We start from the raw sequence: 25,839 nt of genomic DNA, 5'->3' as shown, positions 1-25,839 counted from the left end.
ACAGAAGATTTTTAAAAATATGTGAACAGCTCAGCATCTTTTAATCGTCATGATGATACAGACAACAGTAAACAAAGTCCCTCCACAGTGACCCACAAGGTAAATGTAGTAAACATCAGCTTGCATTCAGAACTTGGCACACAAAAGTCTCCAAAAGTTTTCAGATAAGAAAAAACACAACTTTCGTATGCAACCACTTCTTGATCATGAAAAATGCTTTTCAGAAGCAAGTTGGAAAATACACGTTTTGCTTTCCCCAAAATAAGTTGTAGGCTTTTATCAATAATCAACATTGTGGATTTCATTACAAAAAACGATTTGGCAGGCAGAAACGATATCACAGCACATGCATACAACACTTATAGCTCTTGTAATTGCTACTCTGCATTCCTGTTAAGACGCTTTTGTTCCCTTTAAAAACCACTTCAAGCATAGATTCTGAAAGGTCCTCACCCTCAGTCAAAAAAAAAAAAAAAAGATAGCCATGCATCGAGAAAACGTGTTGGTTAGTGAAGCAAACATTCTCTATGATTTGGCACCATTGTCTGTGTGCATCTAATGCATACGTGTCATAAAATAATGAATGAGGCACAGAAGAACTAGATGAAACACACAACACTTCATCCGTGACTCCACTTCACACTTGGCTGCTTGCTGCAAATGATTCATTTCAATGTTGCACTGTAGGAATTTTAAAGTATACATAATCGTACATAATCGACATCTGGGCGTTTCAAAATGAACCTTAAAGGGGTGATTGTTATTTTCCGATTGACATCATTTATTGCTGCAAGCTAGATGAGAACATGAGCAGTGTTGGCTCAGGGGTCTACACAAGAAATCCTATTAGTAACCATTTAGTCTGTTGTTTCCTCAAACACTTCCTGACAAAGAAAACAACTCCCCACCAACTCTGCATTTTGCTCTGCACATTAGACGAGCTCAGATGTGCTTCTGAGTGGGCGAGCGCTAGCGCCCTCTATGTACCATGTGTTTAGAACAGGGGTTCCATTAAAATTAAAACAGACTAGCTCCATAAATACATTTATTTTCAATATGTTCATAAGAACAAAATGTATGTTTGCCAGCAAGCAGATTTATTTGGATACCAAGCTTTATAAGATGTAAAATACTTTTGCATAGTGCCTTCAGATAACCAGACTGCTTTGGACTTCTTTTAGCAACAATACTGCTTTTTAAGATTTTTTTTAAATGTTTAAAAAATATGAGATACATGTGGTTTTCTGCTTCTTTCACTCTTTTCCCACCATTTTGTCACAAATATAGAGTGATTGCTCCTGGTGAGGGCAGGTTTTAGAGGAACGAGCGCTGACACCTTCAGTGAATAAGCAGAACTCAAGTGTTCGGAGTGCATTTGGCATATATTGGTATTGAATAGATGGAGGATATGTGAATATAGCTGAGCCAAAGCTGCATGAAAAAATATAATTCCATTAAAGTGCTCTACAATATGGGCTTGTTGTAGATGAACTGATGCATGAACTGCTACTGTATAACACTTCAGAGAAAGTTGTTGAGCCTTTTAGAAAGGTGCCTAACCATATTTTTGTGGATCAAATTCGTTGGGCTGAAACAAAAGCTGCACATGTATCATTGATATTCACGATTAGGATGTGCTGTAATTTAAGAGAAAAAAACACCACATTCCTTTTTCTTCATCGACTGTTGTTATAAGGAGAAAATCTATAATTACGGAAATTCTTTGCACTTTTTTTACCATGATCCGTGCCAACCAGAATTAGAATGAGGTGAGCTATTTGGAAAGAAAGCAGTTATTAAAAATATATATTTGTCCACTGAAGAATTTGAACCATTCTCTATAGTAATGTTATAAAAGGGATTACAGTAACACCCAGAATTAGCCTCAGCCTGCGACAAGATCAGCATCTTTACATCTGTGGACCGAACGTCAGGCCATTATTCACTGTTGAGACATCATTGAGAGAAATGTACAGTACGAGGCGTCAGACACCAGAAATGGAGATCAGCTCGCAGGAGAAAAGGCACTTCTGACACAAGCAGATGATGTGGGGGACAGTTGAGAGTGCGGTCTTCAGGCAAACATGGTCAGCGAGATCCACTGTGGAGCGGTAACATCACCATAAGCACCGGTCACCATGAACGAATGAGACGTGGTTGTACCTGGTAGAAGTTGAGGGTGATTTCACCATCCCGGTCAGCGTCCATTGTCTTGAAGGTTTCTGGAAGACAGAGTGAGGAGGTCACACACTGGAGTCACAAAGTAAGAGGCACAGGGGGAAATCTGAATCCAATAAGACAGAAAATAAAATCAGATAAGACCTTCAAAAGCAACACCTGTCCTGAACTGTTAAAACGTTATAGGGTGGTCAGCGGCAACCTCTGAACCTCATATTACAACAAAGGTCAACAGTGTGTCGACAGTCTCAGCGTTTGACAGAGCAGAGTTCCTAAGTTTAAAGAGAGGATTTTAAAATAAACAGCGACAGGACTATTGAGGCGTGGAAAGTTGTAGAATGTAAAACAGACTAGATTTGATGCCTTTTACTATGCAACACACAATATAGTTGCCAATCTTTGAATACGTTTTCTATTCCATTTATCTCGTTGTGTGGATTACATTTTCTTTTGATACTTTTATCTTACTTCGCAGTAACTTATCTTACTTCCCTTTTACTTCTCAGTTTTTTTATTATTTATATTTCCTTAGTGAGTAATGTTGACCTTTTTGCAAATGTATTTCATTTGCCACAATTACTTATTAATGCTGAAATAATAACAATAAATACACGGATACAAAATACCAGTTACACTTCACATTAGGGAACATGTATTACCACAAACAAACTACTTATTATTATTATATGTGTACTAGCAGCAACCTGTACTTTACTCACTATAAATACAATTTGCATCTTGTTCAGCCAGACTATACTTTGGCCTGAAATGATCAGCAAACGTTCAACACCTTCATTACTGATTATTAACAGCTAATATGCTGGTAATTAGCTTATTAATAGTTAATATGTGATCCCTGCTCTCGGGTGTTACTAAAATGTCTTTAAACAAGTTTTTATATATCATTATATTATTGTTCTTTTCGTATGTTCTTTTCGTACGTACGTTCTCAGTACACTTATACTTCATGACGTTGCACTATAAGCGCAAATATCAAGATATACATTTTTGTTCCCTTTTTTTTTTTTTTTTTTGCTGACGCACCAGAACATACTGTATGTTCACTCTTCAGACATGTATTTGTCCACCCATGATCCAGTCAATTACTTGTCAGTTTGCAACAAAACCTTATATAGGTATATGACTATATCTGGTTCCAAAATTATGTCACATTTAAGTTTAGATGCAAATATGGATCTCTACAGATGTGTGGTGTGTATAGGTGATCCCTATAGGTGTGATTCAAGAGCCTGTGACTTTAAGTTGAAATAGAAAAAAATTGAAAACATCCTGGCACCGCATCAAGATTGTTCTTCAACCATGGCTGTTACGGTTAGAAGACACCGGTACATGATCTCAGACTGTATGCTGTGGCCCATGTAGCCAACACCTCCAACAATGTGTGCTCATTGTAATACGAGAACAGTAGCATGCATCCACATTTGTAGCTGCCAGTTTCAACTTTTAAAAATATCCACACGACAGGACAGCTTCAGCATAAAGCTCTGATGAATTGACACGTGTGGGCTGGACTCACTGAACATGGTCTCCAGCCTGACCAGGCACGTTACGAAGTTGTCAAAGTCGACAGCCATGTCGGCCTCCGTGTAGCGCAGGATGATCAGTTGGAACAGATGGTTGGTCAGCTTGAAGCCTGCAGGGGACACATGACAGACACATTATTGTTAGATCGTTTTATTTCTTCAGACAAAACTCTTGCTTGTAGCTTGTAATAAAGGTGACTGGGCTCTTGTAAACGCGACACCATTCATTCAGACAGCTTCAGGTAAACTTTTCAAATCCTTGAACCATCACACATCAGGTCTCTTCAGGCCTGGAACCTTGGGATTTACAAAGGTCATATAGGAGTAATGGGCAAACACAACATGTCCTTGAACTAGAGTTTCTCTTAAACCTGAAAACCTTCAGCAGTCTGGTCAGTCAACAGCAAACTGCAGGTCCTTGTCAACAATGAAATCTTGCTGCTAAATCATTCACACAGTCCTAAGCATTTTAGTGCTTTATGGTGTCTGGGTCAGTGCATGAAGTCACATATAGCATGTGACATATACCATGAGATGAACAACAAGTATACAAAGCACGCAACAATAAAGGGTGTGAGTAAATGTCAGCCAAACTTAATGAATACCATCTTAATAGAAATCTCTATCAAACCAAGTCAGCGAAGGTGCCATCTATACAACCTGGTTCATGAGAGTAGAAATCACCACTTTGTTAGCAAGTGAAGTTTAAGATACATGGCATTTATTATTCATTTTTCCGTGCCTCAATCACCCAATGAGTGAGCAAAGTGTGCTGAGCTCTAACTGCGTTTGCATTTGGATTTACCTGCAGACTCAAGAGCCATCCTCATCTCGTAGGAGCTCATGGTGCCCGACTTGTCCAGGTCGAAGTTTCTGAATATTGTCTACAGGAAGAAGAGATCAGCATCATACCAGGAGAAAAATTATCTAGAAAGAACCCAGCCTGCTGACCCGGTGTCAAAACTAGCAACATCCGCTCTCACCAGATATCGCTTGATCTTCTCCCAGAGCACGTGGAACTCAGTGAGGCCGAGCTTACCGCTGCCGTCCGTCTATGGCGGGAAGTTAAGGGAGCTTCAACCTGAGTTTTGATAAATTAAATAAAGCCTTGGTGCTTGGCGACGCCATGATCAAGGATACGTCCATTAAGTTGATCATACTGCGACAGGCTTCCTTGGTGAATCCATCTGTTTTCAAGTCTTTGTCTGTTAGAAAGAGAACAGTCATGAGGGACAGGCACAGCCATATACCCTTCACCAAAGAAATACATTAGAAAAAGAGTCATGTCAGCTACTGACGTTTACTGATGATCCTGTTCAATATAGTCTGCAGTTCAGTCACACTTATTTCCATGTCCTGTTGACACACAGGTCAGAAAAGGTTATCTATTGTTTCTATAAGGTCACTATCTAAACGTCACACGTGACTTACCGGACCAGCCAACTGCCGGAACAGACTCTTGAAGCCAGAATCGATCTGACTCTCTTCAAGTTTGGGCTGCAACACAAAAATCGAACGTTCAGCCAATCGGCACCGAGTCACGTGACTGCATGCAGAAGCACAGTCGTCTCCTGCTCTCACCTCTTCTGGAATCTCCGCTTCAACGTCGTCATCCAGTTCCCTGACAAAACATTTATGTTTACCAATATGGCCAAAAATATGACGGAAAGGAACAACAACGCTAACTCAGCAGAATGAGCATTATTTCTGTTATCATCTATTATTATTCTATTATTTCCATTTCTGATGAGTAGATGTCACGATTATTAGCAGCAAGCCACACCAATTCAGTGACGCAAAATGGCATCGTTGTTATTATCTCATTGGTCATGCGACAGAATCCAGCCGTGCACAGCTGCGGTCAGGCTGCTGCACTCACTCAGAGTTGGCAGGCTTTTCGGAGAAAACTCTCAGAACGAAGTCGGCCTCCTTGTGAGGTTCAAAGGTGGAGGGCACGATGATGTACTCCCCTGCTGGAAGCCTCAGGCGAGAGCTGACCTCCCTCAGATTAATGAAGAGCTCAGAGCGAGCGCTGGACGCGTGGGTCAGAAAGAAATCTCGCTTTAGGTGGACGCCTGATTTTCCTGCCATCTGCAGGAAAACAGCAATTGAGAAAGACTCCCGGAACGTTTCGCACAACAATCAAATGTTATTTGCAGACAGAGGGATGAATGAAGTCGAGCTCGTACCGCATCAGGGACCTGGAGGGGGGAAAAACAACATGTTAATATGCATCAACTCAAGAAAACATCACCAGCAGTGAGTGTTCTCGCACCTCGTAGACGGCGAATCCAATGGTCTCCATATCCTTTCCCTCTCGCCGTTTCTTTCTGCGATCCTTCTGCATCAGAGCGACTAAGAAGCTGCAATCTGATTGGCCAGGAGTGTCGGGGTGCTGCAACAAGATCTTGAACTGGGGATTAAGCCAGAAGGTTGCTGGAGACAAGAAGTCAAACAGGAGTAATGAGTCATCCATGGAGTCACTGGAGGAATGTCAATAGAAAACAGAAATATATTAATATGAAATTAAATAAATCATAAGTTTTCTGGAAGACTGGCTTCCTGGCTCAGCCATTTTTTTTGGTTTGACCTTGCAGCCAGTCAACAGTCATCCCTTTTGACTTTTGTTGTGTGTAGCTATGTGCCAAAATTGCTTTTTTTGTAACTTTTGTCAGCATGCAGAAGCATGCAGGCAATTTGGCAGTGTGGTTGACAGAGAGGCAACTCATGCACAAGATACTGTGATCATCGCTGTGATCAAGTACCATCCACAGGAAGGTCCCCAGCCAGACATCTGAGGAGCTGAACTGACGGCATGGGAAATCAGTTTCCACTCTATTTGTTATGTTTAATTATGTTCTCACACAATAGTGTTTATAGAATTCTGAATGGAAGCTGATTAATTATTATGGCATTACAGGTAGTGCAAAAATATGTATGAAAATTATGAATCATTAAATGTTAAAATGCAATGAAGACATAAACATGAAAGCATAAGTTATCAGCCGCTAGAAATAAACCAAGGAGTATAATATAAAACAAATGAAAATAAAAAGGCACAAAAATGGTAAAAACTAAGACATGCAAATTTACTTCTAAACACTGTCCCCTTTCACTCCTCATCCATTCACAAAATGTCTATTACTGTGACACACCATTCATAAAGTGGCAGTAATGTTAAACATTGAGCAAATAAAATGAATTTTTAGTAAATATTTTAAATGTGGAAAGTTTTACATAGATTGCTGCTAAGCCAAATTTTAAATATTCAAGCTTGCCAAAACATGATTTTGAACCAGAAGAAAGGTCAAACTTTCATAAATCATTTTCTGCACACCGCACTTCTTAAAAGCAGCGAGTGTGTCTCATGATGATTGATGATGAATCTGCACGACGAGGACGTCCACTGTCTATTGGTAAAGAAGGTTAGCTTGATTCAGTAGATGTAAAGGGCCTATGACTCATCTTTCTTATATTGCCAGTGAGGAAATTCCACAAGGTAGATGATTTAAGATGATCATATGATGAGGTTGTTGGAGGACAACACCGCAGTGTAAAGACACGCAATTGTTCACTTGTTGTCAGCATTTACCGGGGAAGTTCCTGCAGCCCCCGGCAGTGCTCCCTCTCCTCCATTCTCCCTGGAACAGTGAGGAGCTCCATTTCTTCATCTGGCTGTGCTGCAGGGCGTCTGCTGTCAAGTTGCAGATCTCCAGACGGCTGAACTCACGCAGGAAGTCGCTGAATGACATCCTGGCAGGAGGAAAGAAGCAGATCAGTCAAATTCACCGCAAGACGTTAAGCATCACAGTCGGAGTGGGACTTGATAAAAAAATATATAATTTCAGGTTTTATAGTGTATAATTCCTATTCTGACATTTTATATTTTTATATATATATAAGTTAAAGTTGAATCTGTTCACATTTCCATAAAGATCAAGGTGGAACACTTTGCTGCATAAAGTGCAGTGCTTTTATGCCTCCAACTTTGTTATCAAAGTTTCCATCCATCAATTTCATTAAGCCTCCATCATCGTGAATATTTGGCTATGACACCAGGTTGTATAATGAGGTGCACCTGTTATTGGCCAGAGAAAACTAGTTTATACATCAATATTGTCCTGTTTGGATTCATTAATCTACATTAACATCATTCCATCAAGTCCCAGCCTGATTTCAGAAACAGAATTTCAGACTTTTGGGAGCATTAAACAGTAATTTGTGAAAAAGACTTCCACAAAATACTGTAGATGAATAATGAATACACCTAATATACATGTCAACAACAACAAAATGTCAGCCCCCTGTGTAGCGGTTAAGCTAGTCAAGATTCCCAGCATAAAGCTACAGACACACATTTTCATAACCCATCAGTGAATACATGACTGAATTTGACACTGATGCAGACTCACCAGAACTCCCCGTCCTCGCTGCGGTTCTGCAGACGACCTCTGACTGAGCGGTCAACGTTATCCCACTCTCTGGAGCTGAGGGGTTCACCACAAAGACATGAGAAGGTGTTGCACGTTGGAGTTGCAATTTTGAGAAACTCCTCGCACCGTTGTTATTGATCAACGAACATGTCTCACATATGTATGAAGTACTGATCAATTCACAAATTATCAAACGGTGACAGTCTTGAATGGGTTCAAGAAAAAGACTTACTTGTCACTCCACGCTCCCGTCCATTCAATCTCCCCCCATGGGTTTCTGATACGCACCAGTTTGGTCATATTTCCACGGTACACAACCTGGCAGACAAAATATATATGGTCATACACTGTGCGCTTTAATACACCAGCATTAACTCCTGGTGGAAAATCAAAACAAAACAGACAAAACCATTTTGCTGCTGACAAAAACAAAATCGAGAAGAGTAGCACAGAAGTAGTCTTTCATTCAGGATATGAGGATACTCCCGAGTCAGATTTATATAAGAAAAGAGGGCGAGTTGTGTGGACCTGGAAGGCTACAAGCTCCCAAACTATGTTGGAAGAAATTCTGCAGAAACACAAGCTATGATGATGACAAAGAACTAAACCCACAAGGAACAATGCAGAGATAGTTGAGGCAGACTTTTTTTAGTTTTCATCCACAGTTAAATGTTTCCGTCAGCTGCAGTCCGGGGCCATCATGTAGATCTAATACTGGTTGAGGTGTCTTCAAGTTATAATACAAATTGTGTAAGCCATCTTCAAGGGAACACACAAAATGGCAACACTTTAGATTAGGGAACATATATTACAGTAAATAAACGGCTTATTTGTATGTGTATAAGCCTGTAATTAATCATTATAAAGTACTTATTACTATCTTGTTATGCCTAACTACATTTTACCCATGAATGGCCACTAAAGTCCACTCTAAACATCATCCTAAATACTGTCGATTGATAGTAAATTGATCATAAAGGCTAGTAATTAGGTTATTAATAGTTAATATGTGATCCCCAATCTAAAGTGTTACCCACAAAGTAATGTGACCCCTGCCAGGCTTGACTTCACACATAAAAATGCCAGTTGAAAGGGCAAACTGTCAATGTGTGCTGGTGCCTGATCACCACTGGAGGTCAATTCAATGACTGAAAATAAATCTTGAAAATACAGAGGTAGAAGTAAACGGGCTGTTCTCAAACCAGAGGAGGATGTTGACAATAAATTCTAAAATGTTTAAAAGGGGGAATAATTGAAATAGGAAAAAGAAACTTCAAGAAAGATGGTATTCGCTTTAGTGAGTCAGAATTGAATGTGAATGACAGTCACTTACATTTTACACCGAACATGAAAACAGGTTTGTTAGTGTCTGAGGAAAAACCTTGAACTAATGTTGCAGTCAGTTTACTTTCATATTTCATTATAAAGACTGTCAGTTAAGTGTTGCTCAGCCAACATTATCTCTGCTCCGTCCACCTCTGTCCTTTAAATTTGAACTGCTGATGAGATTTACTACGACAGGCCAGCTCTGGTGATGGCCACTAGATTAAAGCAAACAGACCCTCTGGTGCTAAGTCCTTGCTTGTGTTTGTCAAAACTACGCACTCACTTCATCCACGCCGGTGACAGAGTAGGCGTGTCCCTTCACCAGCTTCTTGAAGGTTACTGCCTCCATGTCTCTGGTGCTGGTGATCTGGGGACAAACAGGGCGGGTAAAACACTGACGTTCACGCAGGACACACACCACGGGGCAGTGACAGGAAGCTGGACTGCTGACGCCTGCAGTCAGTGGTCACAGTCACAGTGACAGCACGGTTTAATCATTAATGCCTTCTGACGTCAAGAGGAGGTACACTCATCTGTGACAATGTGGATGTTTTCATCATTACGGACCCCACCGTCCATACCCTCATTCTCCACTCTTTATGCCCTCCAGTGAGTTTTGGTGTAGACTTTCAACAGTGTTTAAATAACCAAAGGTCTCCAGGTGCGGTGAATCACACAGTCTCACTTTGACTGGGACACTGAGAGAGAACAGCGTGTTATAACGGAGTGTCTCATCAGATCTCTCTGCTCAGTCATCCCATATTACCCGCTCCAGATTCCTCCATGCAGAGCTATCGCTCACGAGACATTACTTAACATTGAATCAGTCTACATCGTTCCTGCAGCAATGATATGATACTGAAGCCAGCACAGCGGCTCCTTTTAAAATAGTTATTTGTTATGATTAAGCTTGGCTTCATCAAATCCTGATGTACAATAGTCATTAATTTACAAAATAAATGTGAATTGTTATACTCTGCCTTATTTACTCATCACTGGGCTCTTAATAAATAATTCATGATTCCAAGTGAAAATTTTACTAACCAACGTGGTCAGCCAAGTCAGCCACAGTCAGGTTTGTATGGTAGGAAAATATAGTATGAAGAGAATCAATTGAAAGACTAAAACTGATAATAAATAGTAAGAGGATGAGGCTAAGTCATGATAAAAGTTACACATGTCCTCACCAACTTTGGTTTGACAGGTCAAGCACCTCAGGGAATAACTGTGGCTGTCACATCGGCAACACGTTCTATCCAGAGGGATAAGGTGCATGTTTCAGCGAAGTGGGTCTTAAAATGAAGAGAAGAAAACCCATGGTGTATTTCAAAACACGTGTGCAGCAGTCCATTAGCCTGCTGGCCATACAATAAGCGCCAACAGGGATCCGCTCAGCACCCTGTCTCAGTCAAGTTAGACTGTCACTTCATACTTTGGAGTAGAAATGTGAGTTGACCTCTGACCTTTAGTGGAGACTGTAACCTATTGACCTGTAAAAATGGTATTTCAACAGCTCTTAAGGTCCTCCCACAAGGAGAGGATGGTTTGGTTGTTTTTCAGAGGTGTCCTGGTCCCGAAAACAAGTTTTGGATTATCTTGCCCAAAAGTGATGTGATTTTAACAGGAAGCATATGTATGATGAGTTTATTGCGGAATTTCCTGGCTACAGATTTTTAAATTACTTTGCTGATCATTCATGTTGGACACTATATATCTAAGTTAAATAAAACCCGCTTAGTTTTCTAAGGAAAACACAGCAACACGATGTTATGTATCTTGGGCCATACTGACATCGATGGAGCAGCCCAGCAGGGACCCTCGGTCGATGGCTCTGCTGATGATGCTGAAGAGGTCAGACGGAGCTTTACTCAGCTCGTACATCTCCGTCACTCCACCGGTGAAGTCCTCGAAGCCTTCTGAGGTGCTCCCACCTGACAGAGCCTCGTAACATCCATTCAGCCTGGCACACAGACGAGAAGATACAGCCGTTACATTAGAAAAACATGGACGAGAAGTTCAGGAGGCGGATGGATTGTCTTTCAGTACAGCAGATCGGAAAGTCAACAGACCAGCGACATCTAACTGCAGCTGCTCTCGAGCTTCAGTGTTTCCTCGCCACTCTCTGCTCCCTTCCTCTGGCACACCCACAGAGGAGACCACAGCTGTACTCCACAACAGCTGCACTCGGCCTTATCTTATCAGACTAACGTGAGAACTAACACAATCCTGCACAGATCTTAAGGTCAAGTTTGAACACAAGGTCAAATTATCCAGTGACATAACTAATAGAGTGAACACAAAAACTTTTATAGTCCCTATCTAGTGTGTTTATTAGATTCAACGTTCTTACTTTGTGTCTCAAGAGTTCTGCTGCTTGAATAAGCTTCAATTTTCGTTTTCTGACACAGAGCATTGCTGTCTCCTGGTGGCAAAACAGAAGAGCTACAGGCCTAAATTCTACCAATATTGTGTAGAATCAACCACAAAATGCCACTTTATGGCGAGTTTTATGAAGAAATGGAGGAATCAAGTCTGGCATGATCCAAGTAAAACTGAGATTTGGAAGGAAACATTTTCTTCTTTTGGATCTGAAAATAATGGTTGGATTGAAAATAATTCTAATAACAATACTCAGGTAGTGAGTTCCTAAATAATTTCTTCTGCGACCTGCTGTTTCTTGTAGGAGGAATTTTACAGAGTTGTGTATCACTCGTGTATGTCCCACATTTTAGTTAGCTGTGCGGACATAAACCGGATTATTTCAAAGATGGATGACCACTTTTATTTTTTATTCATTAGGCTTGACTTCCTGCTGTCTTATATAATATGATTCTACATGAAGTGGTTTATTTTTTTTTTTGTCTTTTGGAAGCGTTTTCGTTGATGATTCAACTTCAGTGACCTTGTCATGTTTGCTCAAGACAAGGTCACAAGAAGGCTGCTGTTTTAAAATACTTTTCAATCATTCTTTTTAACTGTATGGGCAACCTTTTTTGTGCAACCTACGCCGGTGTTGCTGTAAAGCAGTCAGCAGACTCAATTTTCATCCTCAGCACAACACCTGGTACATTTCATAAATCCGTTGTGTATTGCAAGCCTTCCACCAGAGGGCGCAGTTCAACATGAGGAGCGCTTGAAGGGAAAGGATGAATGGGTTACACTACAGCAGCCTGTTTGGATATAAACACTTGGTCGCACTCACTTGGCGTAGGCCTTTTCCAGCAGAGCACTCCAGAACTCGGTTCCCTCAGCTGAGTGAACAAACAGCAGTTTCCCATCTTTCACCGGCAGACGGTCGTCGATGACCACCTCCACCCATTCACCAAACTGCCAGAACTGCAGACAAAATACACTTCATTTACATGACTCACACTGCAAACAAGTCTTCTCGTGTTCTCACTTGATGCTACAGCTACATGTGTTTTCACGTTAGAGCTTCCCCTGAGTCAACACGACTGGATGGTGTTAGTGAGTTAAAGACCGACAAACATGGAGATATAGATGGGAGCAGTCAGGCTAAACAGCTTCTGTATAGAAGCCAAAGTGCTTCAACATGATGTCGGGGGTGAAATGAGGTCACACCTGAACATCTCACAGTGAACAATAACCCCCAGCTTTTAGGGCAGTCATGCAGCTGTTGTAACGCATGCACTCTTCATGGTTCACTAATTAAGGATTTGAGCTACGAGTGGATGAGAGAACTCCAGGAAAAGGCTGCAGCATCAAGAGGCTGGGTTTGTTTTGCAAGTAGACGCTGGCAATAGTTGCACAAATCTCCTGTTACAGTAGAGTGGAAATAGGCTTTACTCTGCACAGGCACCCCAGCCCCTCCATGAATGGTTGACACTCTCAGCACTCACACGCGACGAGACCTGGAGGGCTTCACCATATACTCTTCACGCAAGATGACTTCTAACAAACCAGAGCAAAGGGAGAAAGACTTGCTTTAAGAGCTCAGCAACCTCATGTTGCTGAGTTAAGCCTTTGCTTCCATTCTAGTCTGGCCTTTAATGATTATGTGATGAATGAATGGTAGTGGATTTAAAGATAGATGTATAGATGTATAGATGTATAGATAGATAGATAGATAGATAGATAGATAGATAGATAGATAGATAGATAGATAGATAGATAGATAGATAGATAGATAGATAGATAGATAGATAGATAGATAACAAAAAAGTAAGAATGGATTAACGCATGTAGAGGATGCAACCAGTAAAGAAAACTGAGTGAGAAAAGATGGATGTGATTGGCTGGATGAATAACCCCACTTTCAGGACACTTTGAACCATTGCTGGGGAGAAAAGATAATTCCTTCACTCCCACTCATGAGTTAGCAGCTGCAGTAGCTGGCAGCAGCACCAGAATATCTCTGGATCCATGTCTACAACCATCGATGGTCCCGTGTGCGAAACACCACTGATGAAAATATCACAAACAATTCTGCTCTATTTAACATTTGCCTCCCTCAGAGACGAACTGAGATTGCCTTGTATATAATTCATCCTTCCACCTCTTGTTTGCCCGCCTCGCTCTTTCTCTCTCCTCCTTAAACTATTTATGATTCCCAATGCTTGGATTTCTAATTACATTTTGGGATGACTCATTCGGGCCTGTGTAATTTATCCACAGGCTCAGAGGAACCAAACGGACACCGAGGGAAATCCCTGAACCAAATAATGACACACGGCAACAAGGCCACACGAACGGCGGAGACAAGTTATCGTATGAAGGCTGTATGTGTGTCATTAAGCCTCCTGCATGTGCCCGTCACACATCATCATACATGATCCACTTATCTTCGTGCAGAAGACTGCGCAAAGAAATATTATATAACACTGGATAGGAATGCGAAAAGACAGATTGGGAAAATGGGTCAATACTTTTCTTTCAGACGGCAGCTTCTATAAGAGGGAGTCGTTGTCTCAGCAGATTTATGGTAACAGCATTGTCACCGACGGGGTGTTTGGGCTTCTAAATAGGAAGAAAGCTGCAGCCTAGAGGTGCTGGATTGATTCCCTGAACTGAGCTGCATGTGTGTGTGCACGTGCAGCATCATGTCTGCTACACTGCTCTGACTGATCAGTCTGCCAGTGAACACTCGACATACATGTGGGGTTCATCACGGCTCATCTCACATGCATATATGGCTTCCAGACATGAGCCTTTATGCGTCTGATCTCACTCTCTCACGCTGCCTCCGCCCTCTTTCTCACGTCGGTCCTCTGACTCCGTCCATCCCCATGTCATCACTCGGGCGGCTGACAGTCCAGTTGGCACACAGGCCCACTGAATCAACCAGACAGGTTGACTCAGCAGAAAGTGGTGAAGCAAGTTCAGGCACTCATGTAGAGGCAGGAGGCTTTTGTTCTGTGCTACAATAAAAACACCTTGAACAGATGCTACAACTCAGTAGACAAAGAGGAGCATGATTTGTTGGACGTGAATTCTGTCAGCATGAATAGCACAGGACTCTTTGACAAGAGCTTCACAGGAACCAAATCACGTCAGAGCTCTCCGGTTTCCAGTCACTTGTTTTCCTACTCTCATCCACGGCCATGAACCAAAGGAGGAAGTACAACAGTTTTCTCCATGTAGGAGGAATCAAACAGGTCTGGTTTAGGAATTCCTTCACCAAACTGATTCTGACGGGGAACTCCAGGCAGATCCAGCTGAGAGGAGAGAGACTACTACTTCCTCACTCTTTCCTTCTTAGTGGGTGAAAGGAGAGGGATGTCCTGGAAGAAGAGACCTTCTTATCGTGAGAATGTATCACAGTCCCACCATGCATGTACTTCTGTTCTATCTCCACAGCTCACAACAAATCCCACAATCACCTATTGACTGTTGTCGTTCTGATTAGCCTGACATGGTCATCGATAATTTGATCTTTAACCATCATTGTTAAACACAGCCAGGACACCAGATGTAAAATCGGCTGTCCCTGTTCAAAGACCAGACCGTGTCACTGCTAACCCATCAACACACGAGGGGCGGCACTTTCATCAAGAGGCTCTCAGCCTTTACATTTGATCTATTTAATCCACGCCCCAGGCTTATCAAGTGTACTTTGCTTCCCAGACACACACGCACACCCTCGCACACACTCATGTCATGTTTTCATGTTTTGAGACTTGCCATTCCTCAACCTAACCATCCAAAACAAATGACTAACCTTAACCAGACTCATTCAAATTCATTCAAGTTGTAATCCTCAAATTGAGTCTTGAGTGGACTGGCAAAAGGTCCCCACAAAGAGGTGTTTTTCCAAGTATTTCTCCCCACAATAATACCTAGACACGGACACACATACATACATAAATAGATGCTTGCTGGCACACAAACTCTGTGTGATAAACCGTAATGATGCTGCCATTTATGTTGGTAAAATTGCATCGAAATCTGCCCTCCGTGATCGTGGGTGAAGAAAGTATTACACTCTGTTGCAGACCAAAAATGACCCTAATAGCTTTTTGATGGTGTGAACTAAAGCACTTTACAAAAACACTCCTGGATGTCTTGACACCAGGCAAGGGATCGATGTGTACAGCGTTTGTGATGGGGACCACTGCCCACTGTGACCTTAGCTTGGCAGCAAAAGCACTGCATTTACCAGACATCCTTCAAATAGATCAAAGTCTTACCAGACTGAGTTCATTTCTCTCTCGCTCCATCTCAAAGAAATAGCAACAGGAGCATTTTCAAAGCATTTAATATTCTATTTTAAGACGAAAGTGGTTAAAATGGCAGACAGAGCACTGTTCATTTCAGCTATTTTCTATACTCAACATGATGAAAATGAGATATTCTGCAGTGCACTCTTACCTGGAAGTGAAATATTCCAGCATATCCTTGGCCAAAACTCTGTCCATGAGGAACCACTCTGTGCAGAAGGTTGTCATTCAGAGTCAGTGAAGCAATAGCTGCTAGCAACCAGCAGTCACCTGGGAACACATACAAACACACATTTCTGAAGTGAAACCCAAGATCTGTTTCAGGATGAACCACTGCACATGTGCCAAAGTTGTAAACAATGCAGCAGGTTTAACGTGTTTAATAGGTCTATTGACATTAATTTTCACTTCCTACTAGAGATGGCCTTTTACTCTTCAGCTCTTCATTCATGCTGTTAACCTTAATATGAGATGTAGTCTGAACACACTCATTACAATGATATTCGCGGAGCATTGAAAGAGCAGGAGCACTTTGCGGCGCCTGAAGTTAAAGAGATCGTACTAGAAAAGCCGCTATTCTATGTCACACTGAAGACTTTGCTGGATGGGAGTCAGTTATATAATAAACGTAGCAATTCATTTTTGCTAAAGAGTTCCCTTCCTTTGTGATTTCTGATAATCTTGTCACAGTGACCTCTGCCTCATACTTCAATTTGCTTAACTTTTAGGAGACATTTTATTTCCGGCTGAGCTGTTCTTGCCGCCTATTTCAATTTTGAAGGTGCACAGGGTACTCCTTCGTTTTATCCCTTCAGAAAGAAGAATATGGTGTAAATAACCAGAAAATGTCTGGTTCCATTTGCATATTGAAAGGAATGTGACTGACTGCCATTGTAAAGCATAGAAATTGAGTTTACAGCATAGCAAAGGTAGAGGTTAGTCATCACAAGGAAATAGTTTCTTTAATAGCTTGACCATTAACTAGAAAAGCATTAAGAAAGTGCAAACCTCCTCCAAGGAAGTTATTACACACAAGTGATATAGCAAAGAGGAATTGTACGTGCACATGGCAAAAGCTTCTGCCTTGTTGAATTTCCCCACTGTGGGGCTAATATGTGCAATCTAATCTGTCATACTGCACAACTGTGAACAGTTTCATCAGCACACAGGAAGTTGATTTATTTCCGTGAATCAACAGCATGTTGTGTTTTATGAAGTCAAGTTTTCAGTGTTTTGGGTCATTTCTATGAAGGAAGAACAATCAAAATTAACAGCTAACAAGAAGCCGTTTCAGACTGCTTCACTGAAATCTGTAGACAGCGATGGTGTTGATGAATTAACTAGTTTCCGAGGTCCAGAATCAGCATGTCGGAGCAATGGTTCAAGGCAGTCACGCTCATTCCCTTCGGCAGGTTTTGCAATTAAAATCGCAGGTTTTGGAATAAATTGAAATATTCCTGATGCGTATTCAAGCCTGATGGATGTGGAGTATCTGAAGTGCAAAGTCGCACTTTTGATCACCAGCCTCGACCACGTTAGCGACGGTCGCTAACATGGTGATAAAGTATTGTCACGTCTTCTCATGTGAACTAACCATCAAAACGACCTGAGTGCAGGAAGTTGGAAACAGATCTGCACAAATGCAGATCATCGTGGTCGCGAGTTACCAAATGCTGCTGATATCTGGTCTGTTATGTATTTATCGCAGACATCGGCTCAGACCGAGGAACACACATCTGGTTATCCACGCGACTTCTCAATAGTATAGAAGTTTATTGGACATCATCAGACTGTGATAAGTTTCTGAGTTCGTTTACGTAGCAAATAGCAGAAGCTTGCGCAGCCACACATCACCTAGTCCGTTCATACTCGAGCTACTCTGCAACATGCTAGCTTAAGTCAAGCTATTCACCACATTATCCAGGTTTCGCAGTCCGACTAAGACAAAATTCAAATTTCTCTCCAGCAGTCAGACTTAGCTGTTTACATGCATTTCAAAAGTCCAAACTTAGCCGGACTAACGGATTAATTCGGTTTTCTGTGAGCGCAATCTTGGTAAGCCTGAATACATTTGTTCTTAAAAAGGTCACCAAAATGCCACTCTAAAGAAGATCATAATTACTGATTATTACTAGTAAATAAGCAAGTTATTAGGTTCACACGAGTTCCCAAGTGTAACTAAGTCAAAGATCTTCGTAAATCCAGATAGAACACCACAAGCCTTTTCAGATAAATGACAATGGCTCCCTGGCAGAGGTAATAATTATATTGTTACCATATATCTTGATTGACTTTGCAGGACTGAAACAGCAACTTCAACCAGGGGGTCAGGTGCTGATAACCCCATCATCGCAATAAAGACTACTCTGTCATGGTGTCACATCTTATCTCCATTAGGCTTGGTTCATTGTTTTCCTATGAAGCTTGTCAGCAATGAGAGAGTGGGGGAAATAGGCATGCGCACAGACATTTCAAGGGGCTGGTGCTCAAACCTGAAAAATATGGCCAGGCAAAATAATGATCACTGTTGTTGTTGTTGTTATTGTGGGCCAGTGGCAGCTTGAGATCAATTTTACTGCAGGCCTCAAGGGAGATCAAAGTTAAGTCACAGGGACGCAACAAGATGATACTCATACAATAAAAATGTATTTTCACAAACATTTGCTGTAATCTCTACTGTTTGCAGTAAATGTGGTGTTTAGGGGACAGAGTAGCATCAAAACATGCAATACAATGTGTCCAAACTCATATGATAATGACAAGCTTGATCCTTGATATTTGATGTTGGTTTTGGTTCATCTAAAATGTTCATGAATCAAAGTTCGAAGTTACACTCACGAGTAAGGAAATTATGAGACAGACATTTTAATTCACAGTAAAGCAATTATTTTTATGCTTTTTGAGTTCTGGTATTCATGACATTTCAGAGATAAAATTTTAATATGAGCCAGTACAAAATATTCAATTACAAAACAAGGTCATTTAGTGTGATTTTAACAACCAATCCACTATTGTAAATGTCCACCTAAAAGGTATCCACACCCCGGCTGGTGGGGATGGTCGAACACCGTGCTGCCGTCTGTCTGCCGCACAGTGTGGAATGAAGAGAAGCAGGAGGGGCAACAGAGCGGGCTTGCAAGCGCCATAGTTATAATAAACCCCCCGTCAGATTTCAAAATATAATACTGTATTTCTCAAGAATTTAAGACTGAGGGAAAAGAAAGGACTACAAAAAGGGGCAGTTTTCTTTTGCAGGGAAAAAGGGCTGGTGCTTGAGCGCCACTCTAGCTGTGCACGTCCCCTGGGGAAGCCTTTGATATACAAACGGAAGAGTTTATTTTGCAGATGAGGTCAACCTTGTACGCAGATGGGCAGGAGAGAAACAATAGTTGAATTATAGATGGAGCATTGTGTGGAACGAGGAACATCTAAGGCAAGATGAAGCTAGTGCTGGTCCTGACCTGAGTACTAATAATGTATATTTAGACTGATGTTCAGAGATTCAATTTGAACTTTTGTTAACAGTTCTCAGAGCTGGTGCTCAGTATTCAGTATGTGTGCAGTGAGACTAAACCACTGTGGTGCCGCAACCCCTGTACCCTAGTCAGGAATCACTTTTGTGCCTGCTGCAGTGACTTTACAACGGGCTGATAGCTGACTGTCAGATTCATTTTGTTCTGGTAAGGACATTATTTTCATCTAGGTTTTATAAAGCTTAAGCTGAGTTCAGTGTCTCGCTTGAGGACATGTTGTCTGCGGCTGCTAAGATGGAGCAAACCTTTACTTATTTATGTTCGACATTCATTTTGGCCCAGAAAAAAGCATAGCTTGAAGTAAATAAAATGTTGCCTGTTCGATTAAGGTTAACATTCTCTTTTCTTATCACATTCTCTCAGCTCTCTGGTTGCGAAACACAGAGTAGTAATCGTGGAAACATTTGGATCGTTCCAGAGAGACTTACCCAGCGCTCCCTGACAGATGTCCGTACGAGTCGCTCCATCCACAATGAATTCAGGTCGCCTGCAGAACTCCTGTCAGGTACAAAGAGACATAACAGAAAGGCTTGTTCAGTACATTACCACATTAGTAGATGCGTAAGATGATGAATTTATGTTCATTTGATATGTTGAGAGGTCTTTTGTAAGCTCATGGAAGCTCCTAGGAACTGCAGGAAGATTCCCCAAATCAAGTTTGAGCAAAACCCAAGACAGTCTCTTCATGTCTGTGATGCCAAAGAACCAGAAAAGTCTCATCAGTGACCAAGTGTATTATTATGCATGGTAAAGAAATTGTTACCCAAGGACTTTTTTGTGGCGTGTCTCTAAATGGGTGAAATAGTTTTGAATAGTAATCCATTTTGAATGACTGAATCTGAAACTGAAGCGGTGGTAAAGCCCTGTTTATATTTCAAAACTGCATGCACAAAGCTAGATATTATCAGAGTCCAACAAGTGGCAGGTTTTAAAGGCTAAGAAAATATAAACAACACTCTCCATCTTAAACCTTCATTAACGTCAGGTAACACTGGCTGACACGTAGTTGCAATTGGATCTTTGCTGAACACGCCTCTCTGGAATGTCACAGCTTTCAAATCAAATATCGATAGATTTACCCTTTAGGCTTGATCAGCAAAGCGCAAGTGATTAGCATGGTGTTGATCTAATTTCCACCTAATATCTTGACTTTACCAAACCTGAAGTTATTTCTGTTTGTTATATTTTACAACTATGAACCAGTTCACAAAAGATTTTACCACAAACTTTCTTGCCAGGGAGCTGTGGCCTACAGCACACACTACAATAACCACAATGGTGCCTAGTTCATATTTGGATGTTGAAAATTGTTTATAAATAGTGAATTTACACATGATGAATTAATACATTCAAACCAGCGGATTTTCAAAACTTCACAAGCTTTCATGTTGGTTGATCATGTATTGATCATGCTACACTAAGACTTAAATGTTCTATTTTCTGTCAATTAAACTCTTTTCTTGTGTTCCATGCTCAGGGTGAAGCATGAGAAATCCTGCAAAGCTACAAAAAAAACACATTTTGTAACTACAAATGGTAGAGACGTAACAATTTTTGCCGTTGAAATGAAGTTTGTATCTTTAAGAGAACACCAACATTTTAACCTTTGAATTCTAAAATGACAGCCTCACTGCATATTGCAAGAGAGCACACGTGAATTACAGAACACCAGAGATTTCAGATGTTTGGTAAGACCCCAGGAACTAAAGACCAGACAGACATGCAATAGAAGTATTGACATGAACTCGAGTGCAACACAGGAGAAACAGAGAGCAAGTTGCAAGCACACGAATACTCTAAGTGAAAACCTGCTGCTGCTTCCTGGAGATAGTTTTCATTTTGAAGACACATCTTCAGTTAAAAATAAACACAAAATACTCTTTGAACAAGTTTGTGCAGCAAGTCAAAGCATTATGCAAGGAAAACAAATTGTTATCCATTAACTTAGTGCTTAGAATGACACAATGTCAATGATACTGTTTCATCACAACAACTATGTTTTTGTCTGTTGCTCACAACTTGTATTCAAGTGTCCTTATTTGACATCTGGAGTTTCAGGCTCATTAAACTAGCAAAACTAGTTCCATTACATTGCTTTAACAGACACACTTCAAATGTTGGCCAATAAAGTGCAATCTGGTTACACAATGGCAAGTTTCCACACAGGTTAACAGAACATCTAGCATCAGCCAAACTACAAAACGTAACACAGCACACGCACAACAACAAAACATTACCCCTCCGTGTCTTACCGTCGGCCTCATCCAGCGGACTCCAGATGTCTTGGCAGATCTCGGGCCAAGCTCATTAAAGCCCAAAGATGAACTGGCACAGGGGAACAAACTATCCTCGAACAGCCGGCCGCTGCGAAGTGCCTGTGCCTTCAGCGACTCATAGTCCTGACCCAGGAACTTGACAGCGTTGTGGTTCTGTCCCAGACCGTCGTCCCGATCCCACTGGCTTCTCAGTCGGTATGCGATACCTGTGGCGTAAATGGGCTGTTCCATCGTGAGCTTCGGGGATTCACTGCGATTGCTCAGCCGTCAACGTGTGTTTACCTCGTACGAGCTAGTAATTAATAAGGCAATTGGAAGAGAATGCAGCGGCAGATTGAATAAATCTGAGATGTGCTTGGGAAAGCTCCAGAGTGCAGTCACATTTCAACATGAAACCTCAGTATCCATTAGGAAGCTATTAAATATTAAGTAGGCTTTGGTGCAACTGCAGATACAGGACTCAGATATGACTTCAAATTCCTCCAAAGATTCTCCGTCCTTCGTTCTTGCACAATCACAGCTTTTTGTTCACAGCAGTGAAGCAGCCGGTGGGTCAACCAGTGGCTTACACCTACAAAAGACAGTGAGATGATTAGGGGGGGGTTACCTGTAAACACATGTCAGACAAAAGAGGCATGTGTACACACCCTCTGTGTACATAATGACGGTTTAAACAGCATGAGAGCCCACCCTGTTTCTCTTCACTCAGCCGTGCACATACATTCAGGAGACACATAGCACCAGGATTAGTCACAGTGGACACATCAGAGCCACTTTTACCATTCGGGTCAGGGAGTGTGTTTTAATGTCAGGCCAGACCTTATTTAAGTCAATGTTTAATCAGACGCGGCTGTTGCTGTGCTGGTGGCGCTTTGAAGGAGCGGAGCAACATGAGAGGGCGGGGCGTCATTGAAATCTTCATGAACAATGAAAGCAGAACAAGACCAGAAACATGCAAAAGCTCTCTCTGTAATTAAGCAGATCCAGAAAGGAGGAAAGAACTGTCGCTTGTGACACCGAAGCATTCGACAGAGCGCTTTATTTTCAGTCTGTCTTTGCTGCTATTCTTATCTCACAAACAGATACATGAAAAAGAGGGTTTATTATTAACATCACATACACCTGTTGACGGAATCAAAGTCTTTTTCAGCTACAGCATTTAACCGTCTAACAAAACTGAAGTTGTCGATTAATCATCTGTTTCTTAGGCTGCACAATTAACTTCGAACTTTGACACTAATTAAAAGCATAGTACAAATATCAAGGGAAAGGTGCAGTACTTGATAAGGACTTAACTACCACATAATTCGCAAGAGAACTTCACTTTACTCAGCATTTGACTGATACGTTGGGGTTTGTAACCTGAGCCTATTTCATGCAACTGTTGCAAGTCTGACATAAGTTTCCTTATCATTAATAGAGGATTATTATCACTTCTGCCAGCGGCCTTTTTCCAGTCTTTGGTCGGCACGGCAGGAAACATAATGCTGCTGCATCCTCCTCCACCCCACTGACGTTAAAACTCTTCAGTGATGTGTTCATTGTAAGTTCAATTTTAACCACAGCATCAAGGAAGGAATGTCAAACTCAGTCACGCAAGTGCCCAACTTTATTGAAGAGTATGCTCCATCTCATTCTCCATTTTTAATGAAGCAAGGCTAATTTTGGCATATGGTTTTTCTCTGGTCAGTATCAAGACACAAAAACTGTCCCCCTTCACCACCGACACTGGCTCAAGCGCGAGATGTTGTGGAGTGTCTTCCCACTCCCTGATTTTTATCCATTGATCAGCAGAGAATCATGCAAGATGCATTGAAGGTGAGCTAGTTTTCGTGAGACTTCTAAATGAATTCAGAATTTAAAGCAAACATCACCAACTTAAAGTTCCTGTGGGCCACATGAGTTTGACACATGAGTCATGGCTTACTTAATTCTCGGTGTGAAAGTGGTTTATCCGTAACACGAATAAGCAGCACTCAATGAACAAATGATTAAATATAACACAATTTTTTGTCAGTAAAATTACCACATGCATGTGAAGCAGGTGTTCCGTGGGGGGCCAGGGGAACCGCATATTCAGCACTCCACTGCAAAAATGCTCTGAAGTGTGAACAATGCTCTCACTGTGACAGAACATGGCTCCTTCATTTTTGTCAAACCAATACTTCCTCTGGAAAAACTGATGAAAAACCAAAAATTATGGAGGATAAGGCAGGATAATGCCTGCATTTTACACTTAAATTATTCCCACAATGACATCAGATGCGAGTTCCCATTTCAGCCAGACACTGAAAGGTGAATGAGGAAGTGCACTGAAGTGGTTTCACTTTTAGTCATCAGTCAGAGTAGATACATTCCTTCATCCAACACTAACTACTCTCCACTTGTTCAACAAGATCAGGGTGGGTTAGTGGTTTCATCTGCTGCATGTTATTGGGGCGCTCTCAACGTGAGTTCAGTCTGCTTTTGATGAATATTTCATCCCCACTCATATACGAGACACACTCGCATTCCCACACTCAAACACGCACGGATATTCTCCACCTCAGTGCAGGTAGTGACAACGATGAGATTTGACAACAAGAGGACTGCATGTCGAGACACATGAGGATAAGCCTCCAGGTTTTTTTTTCTTTTCTTTTTACCAGCTACAGTCCAATACAAAGCAAATTACAATGAAGACTCACTTCTTCTCTTGTAACACTTGCCTTATTTCGACAGCAGTGATTCCCACACATGCCATACCAATTATCTTTTACATCATTTACATTTGACAGTCAGAGTTTCACAACTATATTCCAAATAATAATGGATGGAAAACTCAGAAGATCCAAAAATTAATTAAAAACACACTTGACATTCTGGCCTTTTCATTGATGAACATAAAAGGCTGCTCATCACAGTCAAACAATACACAAATACATAGATGTTTGCACTGCAAATAGGTGTCATCTGCAGTACATGTGGGCGTCCTACCTGAGTCTACAGCTGATAAACACATGGTTATTGATGTAAACTGCCATGCAGGAGGAGTTATTATAGGTAAAACGGCTTGTGCCAAATAAAGAAGTGTGCAATCACCGCTGCTCACTGACATAAACTATGAAATAAAAAACCACAGAGCCATACAGCAATGGTTGAAATAGACCTGAAACTTGATACACAGAGTGACTACTGTGAAACATAAATGCTGACAGTTTTCTTGTTCACTTGCCAGGACATTTCAAACAACATTCACTACAGAACGTACGTTAATAGAAGATTTGCTCACTGTTCAGGGGAATATAGAACGCCTCCTAAAATGCCGTGCACATGCCTTCAGCGAGTGTTGTGAGTGGACCTCAGAGCAAATGTAACTTTGCATGCACATATGCCGAGCATTGATAAGCGTGCAGTCGCGGACGGTGGGTGTGGTGCCACAGAGATACTATGTTCAGCTGTCAAACTACATTTCTCAACTTCATCATTTGGATCAGCAATAACAGCTGCATGACTACATTCACAGAACTTCCGCGATGAAGCATGAGGACAACTATTTGTCGATGAACGCGTTAAGAGTAGTCTGTCCCTCCTAAGAGAGTCCAATTCGCAGTTTCCTTCGTGGGAAAAAAAGTTGGAAGAAAAAGGTCGTGATGAAAAAACGAGAACAGAATGAGACAGGCAGTCTGAAGCGTGACACACTTAACACCAAGAACAGGTTGAAAGATTGATATTTACCTTCCTGGATGTTTCAAAAACATGCATTTTACAACACTCGGGTCACTGGTTGACTTCCCTCGCTTCCTTCCATGTTCACCACTGCTTGGTCAGTCCTTCTTTCTGTCGCGAGCTTAATATTTAGAAACGCCCTGCTGCCTCTGCTCCAGTCGTTT

General features: G+C 41.4%; 1 protein-coding gene across 2 annotated transcripts; it reads right to left on the bottom strand.

Annotated features, from left to right (window-relative positions):
- On the bottom strand, positions 1-25,833 carry capn1 (calpain 1). 2 transcript variants are annotated; one of them, XM_053858915.1, is made up of 22 exons: positions 25,685-25,833; positions 21,944-22,538; positions 20,120-20,189; positions 16,310-16,428; positions 12,684-12,817; positions 11,273-11,441; positions 9,765-9,848; positions 8,388-8,473; positions 8,135-8,209; positions 7,315-7,475; positions 5,998-6,158; positions 5,912-5,923; positions 5,602-5,813; positions 5,304-5,343; positions 5,154-5,219; positions 5,021-5,078; positions 4,863-4,927; positions 4,706-4,774; positions 4,528-4,606; positions 3,716-3,832; positions 2,164-2,222; positions 1-2,101 (listed from the first exon to the last, which is right to left on the bottom strand). In XM_053858915.1, exons 2-22 carry the CDS (start codon positions 22,196-22,198, stop codon positions 2,075-2,077), a joined length of 2,118 nt encoding a protein of 705 aa, XP_053714890.1. In that variant the 5' UTR covers positions 22,199-22,538; positions 25,685-25,833; the 3' UTR covers positions 1-2,074. The 2 variants fall into 2 exon arrangements, with proteins under 2 accessions (XP_053714890.1, XP_053714889.1); XM_053858914.1 differs by having other exon boundaries at positions 5,154-5,343.
- Positions 25,834-25,839: the final 6 nt, after the last annotated feature.

Source organism: Synchiropus splendidus, chromosome 3, assembly GCF_027744825.2.
Source record: "Synchiropus splendidus isolate RoL2022-P1 chromosome 3, RoL_Sspl_1.0, whole genome shotgun sequence".
NCBI lineage: Eukaryota > Metazoa > Chordata > Actinopteri > Syngnathiformes > Callionymidae > Synchiropus > Synchiropus splendidus.
Note: the sequence above shows the minus strand (reverse complement) of the source record. Positions and strands in the feature narration are given on the sequence as shown.